Below are 16,929 nucleotides of genomic sequence, written 5' to 3'. Positions count from 1 at the left end.
GATCAACCGTCAATCCATTTAAACTCTATAGCGTATCTGCCAGCGAATTCACATTTGAATGGATAATTTTCAGATTGTTCGATATGGAAGACCGATTTCTGTTTTCAAGTAGGATAGATTTAATACTAAATCAAACTAAATCATAGAAAATTCAAATTCGAACTCTTAGACAATGAACTTGGTGGCCCTGAAAAGGGCCTTTGGTATTATTGATAATGAGATCCAATGAAAGCTGATAACCTTAAGCACGTTCGCCACGGATACGACGAGCCAGTTGAATGTCTTTTGGCATGATGGTGACTCGCTTGGCATGGATCGCGCACAGATTAGTGTCTTCGAACAAGCCAACCAGATACGCTTCACTGGCTTCCTGCAGGGCCATAACAGCAGAACTCTGGAAACGCAAGTCGGTCTTGAAATCTTGAGCGATTTCACGAACAAGACGCTGGAATGGGAGCTTGCGGATTAAAAGTTCAGTCGACTTCTGGTAACGACGGATCTCACGAAGAGCGACTGTTCCCGGACGATAACGATGAGGCTTCTTTACTCCACCAGTAGCCGGAGCACTTTTACGAGCAGCCTTCGTTGCCAGCTGCTTGCGAGGAGCCTTTCCTCCAGTTGATTTACGAGCAGTCTGCTTGGTACGAGCCATTGCTTTTTGTTGGTTGAGGTCTTCTAGGTAACTGAACGCGATGAAGATAGAACACAGAATGAAGCACTCAGGCAGCCATTACTCCTCTTTATACCCGGTTGCTCCGCATGGAACAGCCAATCAGCAAAGAGGAATGGAAAAACATACCCTCTCGTCGACTATATAAAGGACACATGTACCGGCGAAAGGCATAAGTTTCACTTCAACGGTCTTGATTGAAAGTAGCATCAATAGGCAGAAAAAATGACTGGACGCGGTAAAGGAGGAAAGGGACTTGGAAAAGGAGGCGCCAAGCGTCATCGCAAGGTTCTTCGTGATAACATCCAGGGAATCACCAAGCCCGCCATTCGCCGCCTGGCTCGTCGTGGTGGTGTAAAACGTATCTCCGGTCTGATCTACGAGGAGACACGAGGAGTGCTGAAGGTGTTCTTGGAAAATGTCATCCGAGATGCCGTGACCTACACTGAACACGCCAAGCGCAAGACCGTCACCGCAATGGATGTCGTCTATGCACTGAAGCGACAGGGACGCACTTTGTACGGTTTTGGAGGTTAAATAGCGAGAACTCATTTCGATCAATATGCAAAAGGCCCTTTTCAGGGCCACCAAAATCTTATCGAAGAATTAGTTGGCATTTTCTCTTTCATGAACTTTTTTTCCCTGGGAGGTAAATTTATTTATTCTCCTAAGTGGAGTAAAATTTGGGTAAAAACTAATTTTCCACTATTAAGGGGAAAATTGTTTAAAATCTCACTTACGCGTTAATGGCACCAAACATATAACTAAATTGGTTATGGAATTTGCGTTTCGACTTTGTCTCATCAGAATACGACACTAACTTAGTAACAGCACATAACGCGCAAATGTGGTTTAACACAATTTTCTCCTTAATGAAGAAAAACAGAAATATAGCATAGTATCTTTATTATCTTGCATTAACTTACTAAGTACGCATCTTGCATTAACTTACTAAGTACGACCAATTATTACAATTTCACTAGTTCTCAGCTTAAAAATGAACTTCTTTTTCTTGTGGGGCATCATGCTTCACTAGGGGTTTGCTTAGGAAAATAATTAGTGTCGCCATTTCTGGAGCTAGCGTCAATCAGAAGCGCCTTCTTATCAGTAGCCAAACAGATCGACTGGTTCGTATTCTAGACACTAAATTCAAAAATCACACTTAACTTATTCGTACGTCAGAACGGCTGATCTACATAACTTTTTGAACACACGGTAGTGCAGGAGTTCTGATTGTAGAAGACAACATCTAAACTTGTGTTTACTAGCTATCAAGCCAGTATTGCATGGCAATATGTTGGTTTATCAAGCGAGCAATTAAACTCAAATTTGTGCTTGCAGGGGCGTATTTTGTTATGTTTCGATGTAACCGGTTCAAGGCGTTACCTTTGAAGACGTAGGTTCCATTAGAATACGTAAAATTCATATTTTAACATTGTTGCAAAATATCTAGTAAGTTTTGAATATTACAATCAAAATCCAACCTTTACCTACTAATCGACTATGGACGTGACTTACGTCACAAACTACTTCTATCAACTAGCAATGAATGGGATATATACGTCAACTTGGGTCTTTGTTCTGGTGACGGAAGGAACTATTTAGATTACGAGTTTCATGCATAAGATTACATAATCAATGTGAAGAATAAAGTGTTAAGCATTGAGTTATTATCATTTTTGCTAAATGGGGGAAGTGAAACATTTTAATAAATACATTTAACAAACAAAGTACGGAATAGAAAAATCTTTTGCAAAGAAATATTAAAAATGAGGTTAACAGCGATAATATGAAAATGTAAATTAGGAAGGAAGCATTGTTGAAGCATTCGTTATTCGATGGAAAAATATCTATCAAATTCTTTGGAGAGGTATTTGGTAGTCCTGAAAAGGACTCTTTTTTGAGATTATGTTGAGCCAATAAAAGCAATATTCGGTATCAACTGAATTTACTTCTTGGCGGCGGCTTTTTTTGGAGCAGCTTTCTTGGCTGGTGCGGCCTTCTTTGGCTTCGGGGTTTTCGGCTTGTTTGCAACGGCTTTCGTTGGCTTGGTGGCTTTCTGTTTGGGAGCAGCTGCCTTCTTGGCGGCCTTTGCAGGGGCTGCCTTGGCTTTCTTCGCCACAGATTTCTTAGCGGCAGCAGCTTTCGGCTTCTTAGCCTTCTTCTCGCCAGCTGGTTTCTTGGCAGCCGCCTTTTTCTCTCCAGCAGCCTTCTTGGGCTTCTTGGCGGCAGCAGCCTTCTTCGGCTTTTTCTCACCAGCCGGTTTCTTAGCGTCGGCCTTAACCTTGAACGATCCGGAAGCGCCAGTACCCTTAGTCTGAGCAAGCTTTCCCTTCTCAACGCCCGATTTCAAGGCCTTTTTGATAAATGGAGCCAACTTGGCGACGTCACACTTATAGTTGGCGGCGATGTATTTCTTGATGGCCTGCAGCGAAGAACCGTTGCGTTCCTTCAGGGTCTTGATGGCAGCCAGAACCATATCATTCACTGGTGGATGGGTCGAGGGCTTTTTCGGTTTAGCAGGGCCACTTTTGGCAGCCTTCGCCTTCTTCGGAGCCTTGGCCGGAGAAGCGGTAGCAGGGGCGGCAGCAGCAACTTCGGTAGCGGTTTCAGCCATTTTAAATCACTTTATTTCTCTTAGAAAGTATACGAAGTGTGGGGGAAATATACGAATGAAGTGAAAACTGTTGGCTTGTTGGTGCTCGGATATGTCGACCGTGTTAGGGAACGTTTCGGAATGGCGGTTGAAAATTTCTCTTCGGCTGGTGTAGACAATTTTTTTAGACTATTCTTTTAAACTAGTATTATTGGAATCGTGAATAGTTCAAATTCTCCAAGAACTCAATTTCTTTTTGATCCAATATTTGTGCTTTCAAAATATTAACACAAGGGAATTCACATCGAAATATATGTGAGGAAAATTCCAATTTATTATGCACTATTCACGACTTTTCGAAACTGATTTGCGTAAAATAGTCAAATATTGACATTTAAACAGTTAATATACCTTGGAAATACCATTTATTGGAACGACAAATGTTTTCTTTTTCTATTAGTATCAAATATGTATATATGTTTTGGATAACAAACCGAGATTATTCAACCAAAATTCTCTCCTTTTATGTGGCAAAATACTTGCTTCGGAACAAAGGTTTAATTTTAGTCTTTGCATGATTTTAATGTTAAATATTATTGAAAACTTTAGTTAATGGCAAATCCACAAATCAATTATTTTGCTAAATTGAAATTGGACATACTAAATCAAACTTTAGTGTTAATATGGAGTCTTTGAAATGTAAATCTTGGGTGATTCACTAGTTGTTTTGTACAGCATATATGAAGCATTATGAGATAACATGTTCTGATAAATGAAAAAGTTCTGTCTGGTCAGCAAGAAAAGTGGCTAGTGTAGCTTAACTCAGTGATTTGAATGTTCCCACTATCCGGAAAAGGCTGCTTCAACAAAAAGCCTGCCCGATTCAATGACGTTTCCACTTGGATCCCATGTTCCGAAATGACAAGTGAAATTCGCCCGCTCCGAACGAGCTCGCGGTCATAGCTTTTTTATCCGCCATTGTGTAATTGCCGATTGGAATATTTTTACGTTTTATTTTAAAAGTAGTTTATTTATACATAGGTCAGCATCCTATTTTTATCTATGCAGCGCAAATGCGTTAGTTGTGGGTTCGCTACTAGGGGCAGATCACTTGTGATGCATTTTTAAAAATCAGCGAAATTAAATGCATTTCTTTCCATTAAAATAGAAATTCATAATATATTTTGTGTTGCGTGTAATGTATTTTGCGTTGCGTATATGACGTCAAAAACCTACAAAAAACTTGCCCTACATTCAGCAAAACGTCGAACAAAGTGGATCAGCGTAGGACGTTTGTTGAACAAAATTTTCTGTGAGGGAAAGCAAAGTTGATGCAAAAATGGAAATAAAATGCATTTTTTTTAAGTTGATTCAAATTTGTTTTACATTCTCAGATTGATCTGCCCCCAGGTTCGCTAGTTGGGCTGTTCGTTAGGTGGGTGTTCGCTAGTTGGGGCATGCCCCAACTAAAAGGCACTCTTATGTCAAAACTGATAGTAACTGATTGACGTTTGAAAATCATCGATTTCGAGGGGCTTATTGGTTGATTTCTGTGGCGATCTAGAAAATAAGCATACTTTGAAATTCATTGGAACTTAATTTTTTGAATTCGTATTCCGGATTGTTTTTAGTGAAATAAATGTGTTAGATCAGCGGTTCTCAACCTTTTTGTACCACGGACCCCTTAGAAATCACCTTCGGTACCTGCGGACCCCCACGGATAAACATCGATTGTAACATGTTAATTCCAGTTTGTTAGGACACAAGACTTGAAATTTCAATCTGCACTCGGAAAATATATGTTTCTTCGCGGACCCCCAGCAACGACTTCACGGCCCAGGTTGAGAGTGTTAGATGTTCCATTCAGCATCAATTAGTTTGTGTCGCAGAGAGGTTAGTTTGTTAACTTTTGAAGGTCATCTCTGATGTATTCAATCACATTATATAATGATTTTTTAGCTAGTGGCAACCAGGGTTGTTAATACGCTGAATTCAACGTTATCGTTTCAACGCGATATCGTTGAATCGATAATTTTCCGTTGAATTCAATCGCGTTGATTTTGGCGTTAATTTCATCGTTCATCGTCAACGCACTTCGATGAATGTAACAACGTTACCGGAAATTTTCGTTATTTCTATTTTGAACACTTATAGAATGGTGGTGCCTGTACTATCTAAAACATGTATATTTATGGTATATTTGTTTAAATTACAGTACATGGAGGAAAAATTGTAAACATAATGGAATAAGCCAAGCTAACCGAATTTGGTATCCAATCTTTAAGCATGGTTTTGGCGTTAGATTAATAACTCCAATGATAACCAGGGTGCAATAAATTCTGAATTCGAGTGACTTATGTTCATACCATGCTTGCACTTTATCGGCTTTTTCCAACGGCAATCCATTTCCTGTTTTCTGTGAAGGAATTCATCAAAAAAAAAAATTATGGCAAAAAGAACACTAATGACATACTTTGTAACAAAAATCAGCTTTTAACTTGAAGGAAACAGTCAACTTTCGTGTACCGTAAGCTATTTCTGTTTGTTTTTTTTATTGAAATCAAACAAACAATCAGCGTTTCCCTCGGTTAATTTTTGCCAGCTGTCAGTTGCCCAAATTAACGCATACGATTCGCTAGTTGGGGCGCAGTCGTGACCCAACTAACGAATTTGCGCTGTTAAGTTTTGCTTCCCGAACAAAACAATAAACTGAAACTAACCCAGTCACCAAATTTTCTGGCAGAGACCGTTCTGCTAAATTTTAGTCAGTGTTTGTTTGGCAGCCCTGTCAGATTTCTGTGCGCATCCTGTCGGGTTAGTTGAACTAGGGCGAACTCGGTTTCGCTCGCGTTTTCTGGCAAATTTTGACAGGAACCGAGCAAAACCCTGACATAACTCGGAAATAAACCGTGCAAAGATCCTGGCAATTCCTAGCTGGTAGAATCGAGCAAAACATCTGACAAATATGTGGCAGGAAGCGTACAGAAATCCTGGCCATACATTCCTCGTTGGATTTTGGCTAAAACTGAGTAGCATCGGTTAGTTTAACCGCTTCTGTCAGAAACGGTTGTTGCATTTGTGCGAATTCTTTGCCAGAATTCTCGCACAAATTGCGCAAAATACTGGCAGAAACTCTGCCAGAATCAATTTCGCTTTGCTCAACTTTTGCTAACTTTCTGCTTTCCACGGTGACTGGGAAGAAGAAAAGAAGAACCGGTTCACTGGCGGTTGTGTTCACTCTGGCTGCCAGAGTATAGCAGCCCAGTAAAGTTCAGCTGGAAATGAACTGGAATTCCGGCTGGTTCCAGTTAGCATTCCGGCTCCAGTGATACAACCGATTCTAACTAGAATCGGTTGTGCCACTTGAGTCGGATACGAACTGGAACCCGCCAGAATTCCAGTTCGTTTCCGGCTCAGCTGAACTGGGAGATGGCTGTCAGCCATTTCTCCCTCAAACCCGGGGGGGGGTATCTTGGTACAATCTTGGTCTGGCAGCCATACACCAGAATGTCTGCCAGCCATTTCTCGCTCGCTGGCAGCCGGGAGGCAGTCATCGTTGAGCGGGACTTAATAGATACCCACTGAGAAGCCCAAAAATTGTATAAAATTCGTCCAACGATGGACGTTTGTTAAATGGTTTGTTAGACGTCGTCCAACGTTGGTCCAACGATCGTCATTCATTGGACGATATGAAACCAACTGTTCTTAGAGGGATGGCTGGCAACCGTTTACTATACCTCTGGTAGCCCGAGTGATCACAATCGTTAATAAATTGGTTCGTGCTTTTTTTTTTTTCTTTCTTTGGATATTTGTTTTGATTGTTAAATTTCGGATTTCAAATTCATTTATTTGTACAAATTTTTATTCTTGTTTACTGCATCCCAAGTCTACACGGTAAAAAAATTCTCACGTTGATGTAAAGTGATTTACTGTTGAATTCGCACTACATGTCAAACATAACAATGCGATGTGCTAATCCTTTAGAATAGATCATATCAAAGCACAACGAAATCAAACTTCAATTTAGAATGCTTTGCATGCTGCTGCTGGTGAATAATTCCTAAAAGCCTATACGTTTTTCATAAGATCTGTCTATGTATTTCGTTCGATTCCTTTGCCTGAAAATAAATAATTGCATAAAAGATTTGACTACAACAAATCCTGTATAATACTTACGCTCTAGAATACTCTGGTAATGCCACAAATTATCTACTTTTAGCTTGTTTCTCATAGACGTTAGCGTACTTGCGCTTTGACATTTAAAACAAAAGCGGAACCATTTAAATTCAATAGATTTATACTGTAGTGCGAATTCAACAAATATACATTTCAATTTAAAGGTGGTTTCCATTGAATAGTTCTTAAAGATCAGATCACTTTGGTACTAGTTATGAATAATTAGAAAATCAACACCAAATCACTTCAATTGCTAGTGATGGAAGATGATCTGATTCAAGTGCAAAATCATTTGGATGTGACGTGTCCATTTTTTACCGTGCAGAATCCAGTACGTTCAGTTGAACAGGCACAGCCCCATAGAAAATCCTTCCGATTTTCCCATCGACTAAATTGGCTTGCGTCGGCACAATCGGCCGACTATGCCACCAATTAATCGGTCGGTTGTTGCACCAACTCTTATGGGAGTTAAACATGGGCGTCTGCCGACGCGACAACAGATTAAATATAACCGACGAAATCTGTTAAAAGCGGCCTATTTCGACCAAGTAAATCGGTCGATTAGTCGGTAGTTCAAAACTGGAAGCAGATTTACAAAGATTAAACATATTATGTTGCCGAAATTGTTCATCGACGAAACCCAACTTGGTTAATTAATCGGTCGACCTCAAAGCACCCGATTTCGTTGGTGGACTGCGAAATCTATCAACTGTCAAATTTTCTATGGGGAGTTCCTAATAATCACATTATAAACTTAACAGGGGTTGGTTTTATGTTGCTTGTGCAATAAGGTTTTGATGCCTTTTCGTGATATTCTCTCAGTTTCGTCATAGTAGTAATGTTTCTTATATTCGCTCGCTTATCATTGTCGCGGACATCGAACCAGGTAAATCCTATTTCCGTTACAGGTTATTCTTCAAACCATATGCGTCAGTATTCACTTTATTGGATGTACCGTCATACTGTTGATCAATGCCAAAATACTGAACTATTTTGTCCCGGTAGAACAACATCCCAAACAGGGCAAAGCTCATCCAATCCAATACAATCATATGACGCATCAGCAAGTGGACGATTTTAATTGCAGTGATTCCTCCGGTAAGTCGCTGGGCAGCGCTGAGGATACTGGGCTTTCTAAAATCTGGCAGAGGATTAAATAAAACAAAACAGTTCCCTATTGATACCAACACAGCTACCAGTACAGGCACAGATGCAAAAGAAGAGTTGTTTAGATGCAGAACCATTATTCAAAGGCTGCAATGAAAACCAAGGTGATGAAATTTTAAATGTACATTTTTATAATCTAATAAGACTCATTTTTTCCAGGATCACTTGTCGAAGCGACACCATTAGACTTGTCTCATCGTTCAACCGAGCATCTGAACGTATTGGGTGAGATGTTCTGCCCTCCTAAAATGTTACAGAAAACTAAACCAAAACCAAGATCGAAGCAACGTCCACCCCCGATCGCAGCTAGTGTTGCTTACGATGAGTACTTGGATAATATCGAGAACATAAAAATGACTGAAATGAAGAAAAAGGAAAGAAATACAACTGAACGGCAAATCAAGAGAAAACTACAATCCGACCAAAAGGCTCAGCTGAAATCTAAGCGCATAAAACTGAAGAAAAGGTATGATAAGCATCAATTCTGCAAAAATTCTGTGTTTTAACTCAAATTCCATTGTTTACACCAGCGTTTAGTTCATTTTATGGTACACGGTATTAGGAATCATTTTACGCGTTTTTCGAAATTATCCCTCTGAGGTTCGCAGTATTAGGCGTATTGATGTGTCGTTTGGCAAGGATTTTTTCCAAAGGTTTATAGCAATGAGCACTATAACTTATTTTTAGTATCAAATATGTTTAATTTGAAGGGAGCTAACGCGATCGTCCCAACCATTTATCGAAATTTTGAATTTTTAGACTCACTTTGTACTTGAAACGTTTTTAACCTCAAGGTATTAGGGTATGACACGATAGTTGCTGCATTTTAAGGCAGAGGATGTAAGTCGTGGTGGTACCGGCATTTACCATGACATTATGCTGGTATCTCCTTCCAACGGCAAAATGTAAACATTAAGTTTGATTCACCGATTTCAGTAAAATGTTTTTGGGAATTTGAATAGTATTCCGTTCGGTAAGCAATTCAGTGAAACAATTTATTACCGAGCTCATACAAAAAAGATTTTGTTATTATTTCGTTTCGTATCAATTTTCTGCTTACAAAACTCACAAGGATCCCTGAGCAAAGGCAGTAGTCCGGTTCTAAGATAGTGCCGCATTCTGATGAGACGAAGACGAAACGCAAAGTCTACAACTAATTTAGCTAAATGTGTCTACCCAAATTTTTCTCTTTAATAGAAATTTATCAAAGTGCACAAAGGGACTTGGAAATAGCAGACATAGTTATACATCTAGTTTGGGATCTTTTGGTCTGGCGGCGTTGTCCCATAGTTCGTGCCTGTCGTTGTCACCCCCCGATGATAAACTTTGCGTTGCTTGGTGCGATGATAGTCACGTTCTTGAATTGAGTCACCTTCCCGTTACTGAAGTAGCATTGGCGAGGACTGTAGGCTGCCTTATATTACCAGTTGGCGAAATAGTCAATACATTAGCTATCGAGGCAAATATACTACGCTGGATTGCTCGTCGCAAGTTTATTCATTTAATCATTTTTGATGTGAAGGCAGAGGAAACTCTAGTTTGATTCTTTAGTAGAATTGCTGGCCCTGAAAAGGGCCGATGGTTTTGATGCAGCGATTAGATAAATTTACTTGGAGCTAGTATACTTAGTGACAGCCTTGGTGCCTTCCGAGACAGCGTGTTTGGCCAACTCTCCCGGTAACAAAAGACGAACGGCAGTTTGTATCTCGCGGGAAGTGATCGTAGAGCGCTTGTTGTAATGAGCAAGACGAGAAGCTTCGGATGCAATGCGTTCGAAGATGTCGTTAACGAAGCTGTTCATGATGCTCATGGCCTTCGAGGAAACTCCGGTGTCTGGGTGAACTTGCTTCAACACTTTGTAGATGTAGATAGCATAGCTCTCCTTCCGCCGTTGCTTGCGTTTTTTCTTGTCTCCCTTCACAATGGCCTTCGTTGCCTTGCCGGCTTTTTTGACTGCTTTTCCACTTGCTTTCGGTGCCATTTCGACAGTAGTGTTATGCTTTCTGGTGCTTGAAAGAAACTAATGCTGAAGCCATGTATGCTACCCCTTTTATACTCGCATCGGAGGCATCGGATGTCCGTCCCCTTTTTTATGTTTGTCAAATATTACTCTGTCAGCCCTGCCCTTGTGCTGAATAATGCACATTGAAACGGGTATATAATGAGGGTCCATATAGGTACCTGGCATCAGTTGAAAGATACTACTCTATTCGAAAACATAACACACCATGTCTGGACGCGGCAAAGGAGGCAAAGTTAAGGGAAAGGCAAAGTCCCGCTCAAATCGCGCCGGTCTTCAGTTTCCCGTTGGCCGAATCCACCGTCTGCTGAGAAAGGGAAATTACGCCGAACGTGTCGGTGCTGGAGCACCCGTCTATTTGGCAGCTGTGATGGAATATCTCGCTGCAGAAGTGTTGGAACTGGCAGGAAATGCTGCTCGTGACAACAAGAAGACCAGAATCATCCCGCGTCATCTGCAGCTGGCCATTCGCAACGATGAGGAGTTGAACAAACTACTCTCAGGAGTCACCATTGCTCAGGGTGGTGTTCTGCCAAACATCCAAGCCGTACTACTGCCCAAGAAGACCGAAAAGAAGGCCTAAATCAAACGTTGAACCAACCCTTGTACAAAACGTCCTTTTCAGGACGACCAAACATTTGTGATAAAGAAAAAAATTGAAATTGTTTCTAATGGTTCAATGGGCCAACACAATTTATTATACAATTATGCGATACGACTGTCATGACGCTCAGCAGCACGTTGTAGAGGATCTGATTTTTTCAAGTGCTTTCCAATTCACCATTTTGTTGAAAAGCGTAACTATTAAACGACTGCAAAAAGTTGGTCACAATTTTATGATAGAATTTCGTGAATCAAAGAGTATCAAAGAATAGGGAATCTGCATAACAAAAATTCATCAACAACCGGAAATGTTACGCGTGATCATTTAAAATTGTGCCACGTTCACTAACTGGTTTCCGGGTTTTGGAATGATGCTCAACTCCCAATCTCCATGTTTGAATGAAAAAGACTTAGTATTCTATACTTGTGAAAATAAATTTTCGAACGAACGGTCGTTTAAACACGCCCGCCATTTCTAAATCTCTTTGTGCAGTATGCTGTATTTCTCTTTAATGAAAAGGAATCTGGTAAAAATCAATTATTCTTCACTACGGAGAAAATTAATTACAGCCACCTTTACATGTTCACGGCACAAAACCTACACTGATAATAATTCACACGTTATTATCAAGCATTTAACACTTAGATCTGTGCTACAAGATAAACCATACGAAATTCATATGCCAAACATATTTGATATTCAATCATCAGATTGAACGATCATTTTAATAGCAAAACTCGTAAATTTAAAGTGCATATGCATATCAACAAACTCACCACTTAACACTTTAATGTTGCGTTTAAAGACCTCTTTATTAAGTTCATTGTTACAAACGTGAAATTCAACAAAAAAAATATTTTTCAGGTGATATATTTGTCTTTATTATTGATTTATTTTCGCAGTTGAATTAATTCTGATATGAAAGTTAGAACATTTACAACTTCCGGCATATTAGATGATGATCCAACGGAATCGTCATGCTATAAATTATAATAATGCGTTCGATGTAAAGGTCTGGACATATTACATATATTTGCCCATTTTTCGACTGGTTCGAGCAAGCTCACCATTGCTCGGCCAGAAACTTGAAAATTTCCTTATTATCTTTCGTCTGTAAAAAATGCAAACATTATTAAACGAATTTGAAAAAATGAGACTTACTGGTAATTATGTTCAGAAAGACTACATCGCAGCATAGCTTTCCATTCCTTCCATCCGCCATGCCATTCCACGCATAGCGAAATCATAGGTAAACACTTGAAAGTGAAATGTAAAGTTTATTTATTTATTTATTTATTTACTGGTCTTCGAGTTACTCGTACAGACAGTTTCTTAATTAATATTAATTCTATGTTTAAAGGTAGTCTTAGTAATGCTAAAATCATATTTGTCAGCTACATTATTAAAATTACGACAGCATACATTGAACGGATTGTTTTGAGAAAAAAGAGTACGATACATTGGTAACCGAAAGAAATCAGTTCGTCTGGTGGGTCTAGGCGGTACGTTGAATCGGAGCTGGTTCAGCAACTCCGGGCTATCTATATTGTTTCCCAGAAGATCAAACACGAAGAGCCGTTGCAGCATTATCCTCCGACTTGCAAGAGTCGGCAAACGTAGAAGATTGCATCGATGTTCATAGGGCGGTAGACGAATAGGATCAGTCCAAGGTAGTAACCGCAGAGCGTAACGAACAAAGTGACGCTGAATTCGTTCGACGCGGTTGATTTGTACAGCATGATAGGGTGCCCACACAAGTACACCGTACTCGAGAATGCTACGTACAAGGGCGCAGAAGAGCGATTTTAGGCAGTATACATCGTTGAATTGTTGCGTGTTTCTTTTGATGAACCCCAATACGGCATATGCTTTGGCTGTATTGCAATGTGCTGCGCGAAACTCAATTTGCTATCGAGAAGAATGCCTAGATCCTTAACTGTGTTTACACGGTTGATAATGCTTGTTGACATTCTATAATCAAACGTTGTTATGTGCCTGTTACGACAGAACGAGATCACATTACACTTTTGTACGTTTACTTCCATCCCGTTTTGTGTGCACCAATTTAGCAGCGAATCGATATCGGCTTGGATGGCACAGCAATCGACTGCCGAAGCAATTACACGAAAGAATTTCAGATCATCCGCGAACATGTACTTAGGGGACTGTATAGTGGAGCACAAATCGTTTACGAATAAAATAAACAGTAGCGGGCCTAGATGACTTCCCTGGGGAACACCCGACTCTATCACAAACGGAGATGATCTCATTTCATCGATACGAACGTACGCACAGCGTTCAGTGAGGTACGACAATATCCACCGTGTCAACCATTCAGGAAGTCCCATTCGTTCGAGTTTGGCCACCATTAGCAAATGAGGCACTCTATCGAACGCTTTAGCAAAATCCACATAAACCGCATCAATTTGTTGACGTTCACCAAGCGCGCTATTTAGTGACGAAACGTATGCCATAAGATTTGTACTTGTCGATCGTTTTTTCACAAATCCATGCTGCCACTCGGAAATAATATGGTGCACCTTCGGATACAGCATATCATGAACGAGGCTTTCGAAAACTTTTGGTAAGCAACTCAAAATTGAGATGGCACGATAATTCTCAACATCATTCACGCTACCTGTCTTATGGATCGGTGTAATAGCTGCTGTCTTCCAGACACTCGGAAAAATTCCTTCGAACAATGATTTGTTGAAAATTATACTCGCAGGAACAGCAAGCGCTTCAGCACATTTTTTAATGAAAATAGGCGGCAGACAATCCGGACCAGCTCCTTTGGCACCATCAAGTGACTGTAGTTTCAGCTCCACATCGCGTACCGAAAAATTGAAGAGCGACATGTTCAGATCGAACATCGGCAGGCTATTCAAATACGCTTCAGACAAAGGTGGTCGGTTATTACTTTGCACACTTTGAAAAAAGGATGAGAATAGGTTTGCCGATTCAAACGGGGACTCAGCGGTAACATCCTTGTAACTGACACGTTGGGGGATTCCCTGCGACTGTTTCCGATTTTTCACAAACGACCAGAACGAATTAGGATCCTGCTTAAGGTTTTCCTCCGTGCGACGAATATAGCAACGAAAACAATGCGTAAGCATCGAGTTATATTCGCTCTCAATAGCATGCAACTCAGCTTTATGTCTATCATCTCTCCAGCGAAAAAAACGTTTTCTAACTTTACGAAGGCGGTTCCGCAGATGCTGTAACTCAGTATTCCACCATGGTTGCCTGCTACCGTGAGCACGACGGGGTCGTTTCACAGGTACATTGTCACGAAGTATAGCATCTGTTTTTTCATATAAACATGACACAGCTTCATTAACACTGCACCCATCCAAAATCTCATCCCATCGAATGTCGGCGAACAATCTATTAACCAGATCGAAATCACAACGGGTGAAATCAAAGCCAGACGGGTATTCAAAATCAATGGCAGTTTGCTTCACATCGTTCGTCTCAAACAGCAATACAAAAGGTCGGTGGTGCTGGTCGATTTTAAGCAGTGGTAACGGTGGCTCCAACAATTCCACACAACTATTATCGCTAATAAACGCTAAGTCGAGCAGTCTTCCATTCACGTTCACTTTATCGTTAATTTGAAACACTCCGTTGGCTAAAACAGACTCGACCAGAGATATTTCCTGTTCCGACGAAGCATTCAATGGCAGTAAACAGTTTAAATTTTCATCCGACATCCAGCGTAATTGAGGAAGATTATAATCCCCAACAGTCAAAACCACGTCTCGATCACCCGCCAGATCCATTAATTTTTTTACACATATTGCATGTTGATCGTATAAAGAAGGCTCACTTTTGGGCGGGAGATATATAGTGCAAACTATCATATCAAACTTCGGCGATGAGATTCGAACAATAATCTGCTCCAATTGCTCGCAGCCAGAAATGTGAATACAGGTCGGACTCGATTATCCGGGGATTTGAAAAAAATCTCACCCCGGATAATCGAATCACCCGGATAATCGAATCAAACTTTTTTTGCGTTATTTCATGAATTTAAGCTTCATTCGTGGAGAAATTGGAAATAAAATGAATAGGGCAAATTTTCCTATTATGGTAAATGTAAACTTTCAGGGTGTGATTTGTATTTTCAGTTGGTTTTCATTTATTATTCATTGGTAACGAGCAGCCCGAGGACAACTTGACAGCTCCCATATATTGAACTCATAAGCAAATTTTGAGGTGATTTGGTGATATCATGGCGGCTCGAATGGAGCAAAATTTGAAAAAGGCGCATCCCATTTACTATTTTCGATATCTAAAAAATAATTTAAGCATTTCTTTCGTCAAATTTATTTCGCTGTTCACATTAGAAACTGTCCTCATTCCCCCATACTTAAACAGAAACATAGATTCCATTTGGGATTTTAAAAATCCGAAAGAAAATAAATCGATTTTCGGAAATACAAGAAGATGACTTTCAAAATCAAGCCACTACCACTTATATTGGAATTTCCGAAAATCTTCCGAAACTAATAAACATCTCCTAAGGCATGAAATCCTCCGGTAGAGCCGAGGAAAATGCCAGAATAATTCTGAAGGAATCCATACCAAAACCATCGCAACATCTTCCGGACAGAATTATTGCAAAAGTCGAACAAAACTCTGGCCGAAGTCGAACAAAATTGTACATTCCTGGCAGCATTCTTGCTGAAACCGCACTACTGGTTTGATGCCAGAATTCTGATAAAACACACAAATTTTATTCAAAACCAATTTTGCTAAATGTGTAGAAAATCCTACATATATTGTTTATTCTCCCAATCAAAATGCTAGAATTCTTGACGTTCTTAATGAACTTGAAACAAGATGTCGCAGGTTCACGAATTGTTAAGCTTGGTGATTTACTTTCATTGGCCAAAAAGTTTTTCATTTATATTTCATTTATAACACCAATGATTTACCGATTACAAACTTCACACAACAAGAAAACCAAAACATTTTTAGGAAGGAAGAGAGCCGGTTGCTAAAAACAACACCTTCCAGCTAAATCTATAATAAGATTTATGTAACTTTGCTGACGGTTTCCAATCAGGGATAAATTTATTCTCTAATAATATTTTTCTTTATCCACATTTTGGAATACGCTTTTTCTAAATGTTGTTCTAGCCGCATTGACGGCGTTCATAACACACGTAACGAAACACGCTTTTCTCTTGAAACTTTTTCGTGTCGTTGTTCGTGGTAGTCGTACAGAAAAGGCATACTAGCGCCACCATCAAATCGGTGGTACATATATGAAACAAGCACTATCTGTCAAGTTGTCCCCGGGCTGGTAACGAGTTAACTATATGTATCAGTTGTTTATAGCTATTTGTACAAGAATTCTAAGATAAACTTTTTAATAAGGTGTGTCTTTTGCAATACAAGTCAAACTCGATTACCCAGGGCTTAGATTTTCCGAGGTAACTGATTCGATTACTCGAATACCAGAAAAAAATAAAGTTAGTAAGTAAACTGGGGGTCGTCTGTTTCTTGGCTCCAGTTTGATTTACGTGGAGTGTCACATATCACAGCTATCATGTCTAGTCATTCTAATTAGAAGAGTCCGTATTGCGCACCCACAAAGAGATCCTTGTCCTTGTAGCATCATTTAGTTGACCAATACTGGATTGTCAGGTAATAACTACGCGTGTAGTCTTCGCAAACTGTCCCGC

At 40.0% G+C, this 16,929-nt stretch overlaps 4 protein-coding genes across 4 annotated transcripts; 2 read left to right on the top strand and 2 right to left on the bottom strand.

Annotated features, from left to right (window-relative positions):
- Positions 1-867: 867 nt before the first annotated feature.
- LOC131680067 (histone H4) lies at positions 868-1,215 on the top strand. Its single transcript, XM_058960793.1, has one exon. The coding sequence runs from the start codon at positions 896-898 to the stop codon at positions 1,205-1,207; it is 312 nt and encodes a 103-aa protein (XP_058816776.1). The 5' UTR covers positions 868-895; the 3' UTR covers positions 1,208-1,215.
- A 1,341-nt stretch (positions 1,216-2,556) lies between these two features.
- On the bottom strand, positions 2,557-3,324 carry LOC131676401 (histone H1B-like). The gene has a single exon (XM_058955469.1). The coding sequence runs from the start codon at positions 3,285-3,287 to the stop codon at positions 2,619-2,621; it is 669 nt and encodes a 222-aa protein (XP_058811452.1). The 5' UTR covers positions 3,288-3,324; the 3' UTR covers positions 2,557-2,618.
- A 6,880-nt stretch (positions 3,325-10,204) lies between these two features.
- LOC131676400 (histone H2B-like) lies at positions 10,205-10,614 on the bottom strand. The gene has a single exon (XM_058955468.1). The coding sequence runs from the start codon at positions 10,588-10,590 to the stop codon at positions 10,216-10,218; it is 375 nt and encodes a 124-aa protein (XP_058811451.1). The 5' UTR covers positions 10,591-10,614; the 3' UTR covers positions 10,205-10,215.
- Positions 10,615-10,833: 219 nt separating this feature from the next.
- LOC131680058 (histone H2A) lies at positions 10,834-11,246 on the top strand. Its single transcript, XM_058960786.1, has one exon. It carries the CDS (start codon positions 10,838-10,840, stop codon positions 11,210-11,212), a length of 375 nt encoding a protein of 124 aa, XP_058816769.1. The 5' UTR covers positions 10,834-10,837; the 3' UTR covers positions 11,213-11,246.
- The last annotated feature ends 5,683 nt before the right edge of the window (positions 11,247-16,929 follow it).

This window comes from Topomyia yanbarensis, chromosome 1 (genome assembly GCF_030247195.1).
Source record: "Topomyia yanbarensis strain Yona2022 chromosome 1, ASM3024719v1, whole genome shotgun sequence".
Classification (NCBI taxonomy): Eukaryota; Metazoa; Arthropoda; class Insecta; order Diptera; family Culicidae; genus Topomyia; species Topomyia yanbarensis.
Note: the sequence above shows the minus strand (reverse complement) of the source record. Positions and strands in the feature narration are given on the sequence as shown.

Bases quoted from the DNA above. Each gene is read 5' to 3' on its own strand.
- LOC131680067 (XM_058960793.1), top strand. From the start codon at position 896: ATGACTGGACGCGGTAAAGGAGGAAAGGGACTTGGAAAAGGAGGCGCC.
- LOC131676401 (XM_058955469.1), bottom strand. From the start codon at position 3,287: ATGGCTGAAACCGCTACCGAAGTTGCTGCTGCCGCCCCTGCTACCGCT.
- LOC131680058 (XM_058960786.1), top strand. From the start codon at position 10,838: ATGTCTGGACGCGGCAAAGGAGGCAAAGTTAAGGGAAAGGCAAAGTCC.
- LOC131676400 (XM_058955468.1), bottom strand. From the start codon at position 10,590: ATGGCACCGAAAGCAAGTGGAAAAGCAGTCAAAAAAGCCGGCAAGGCA.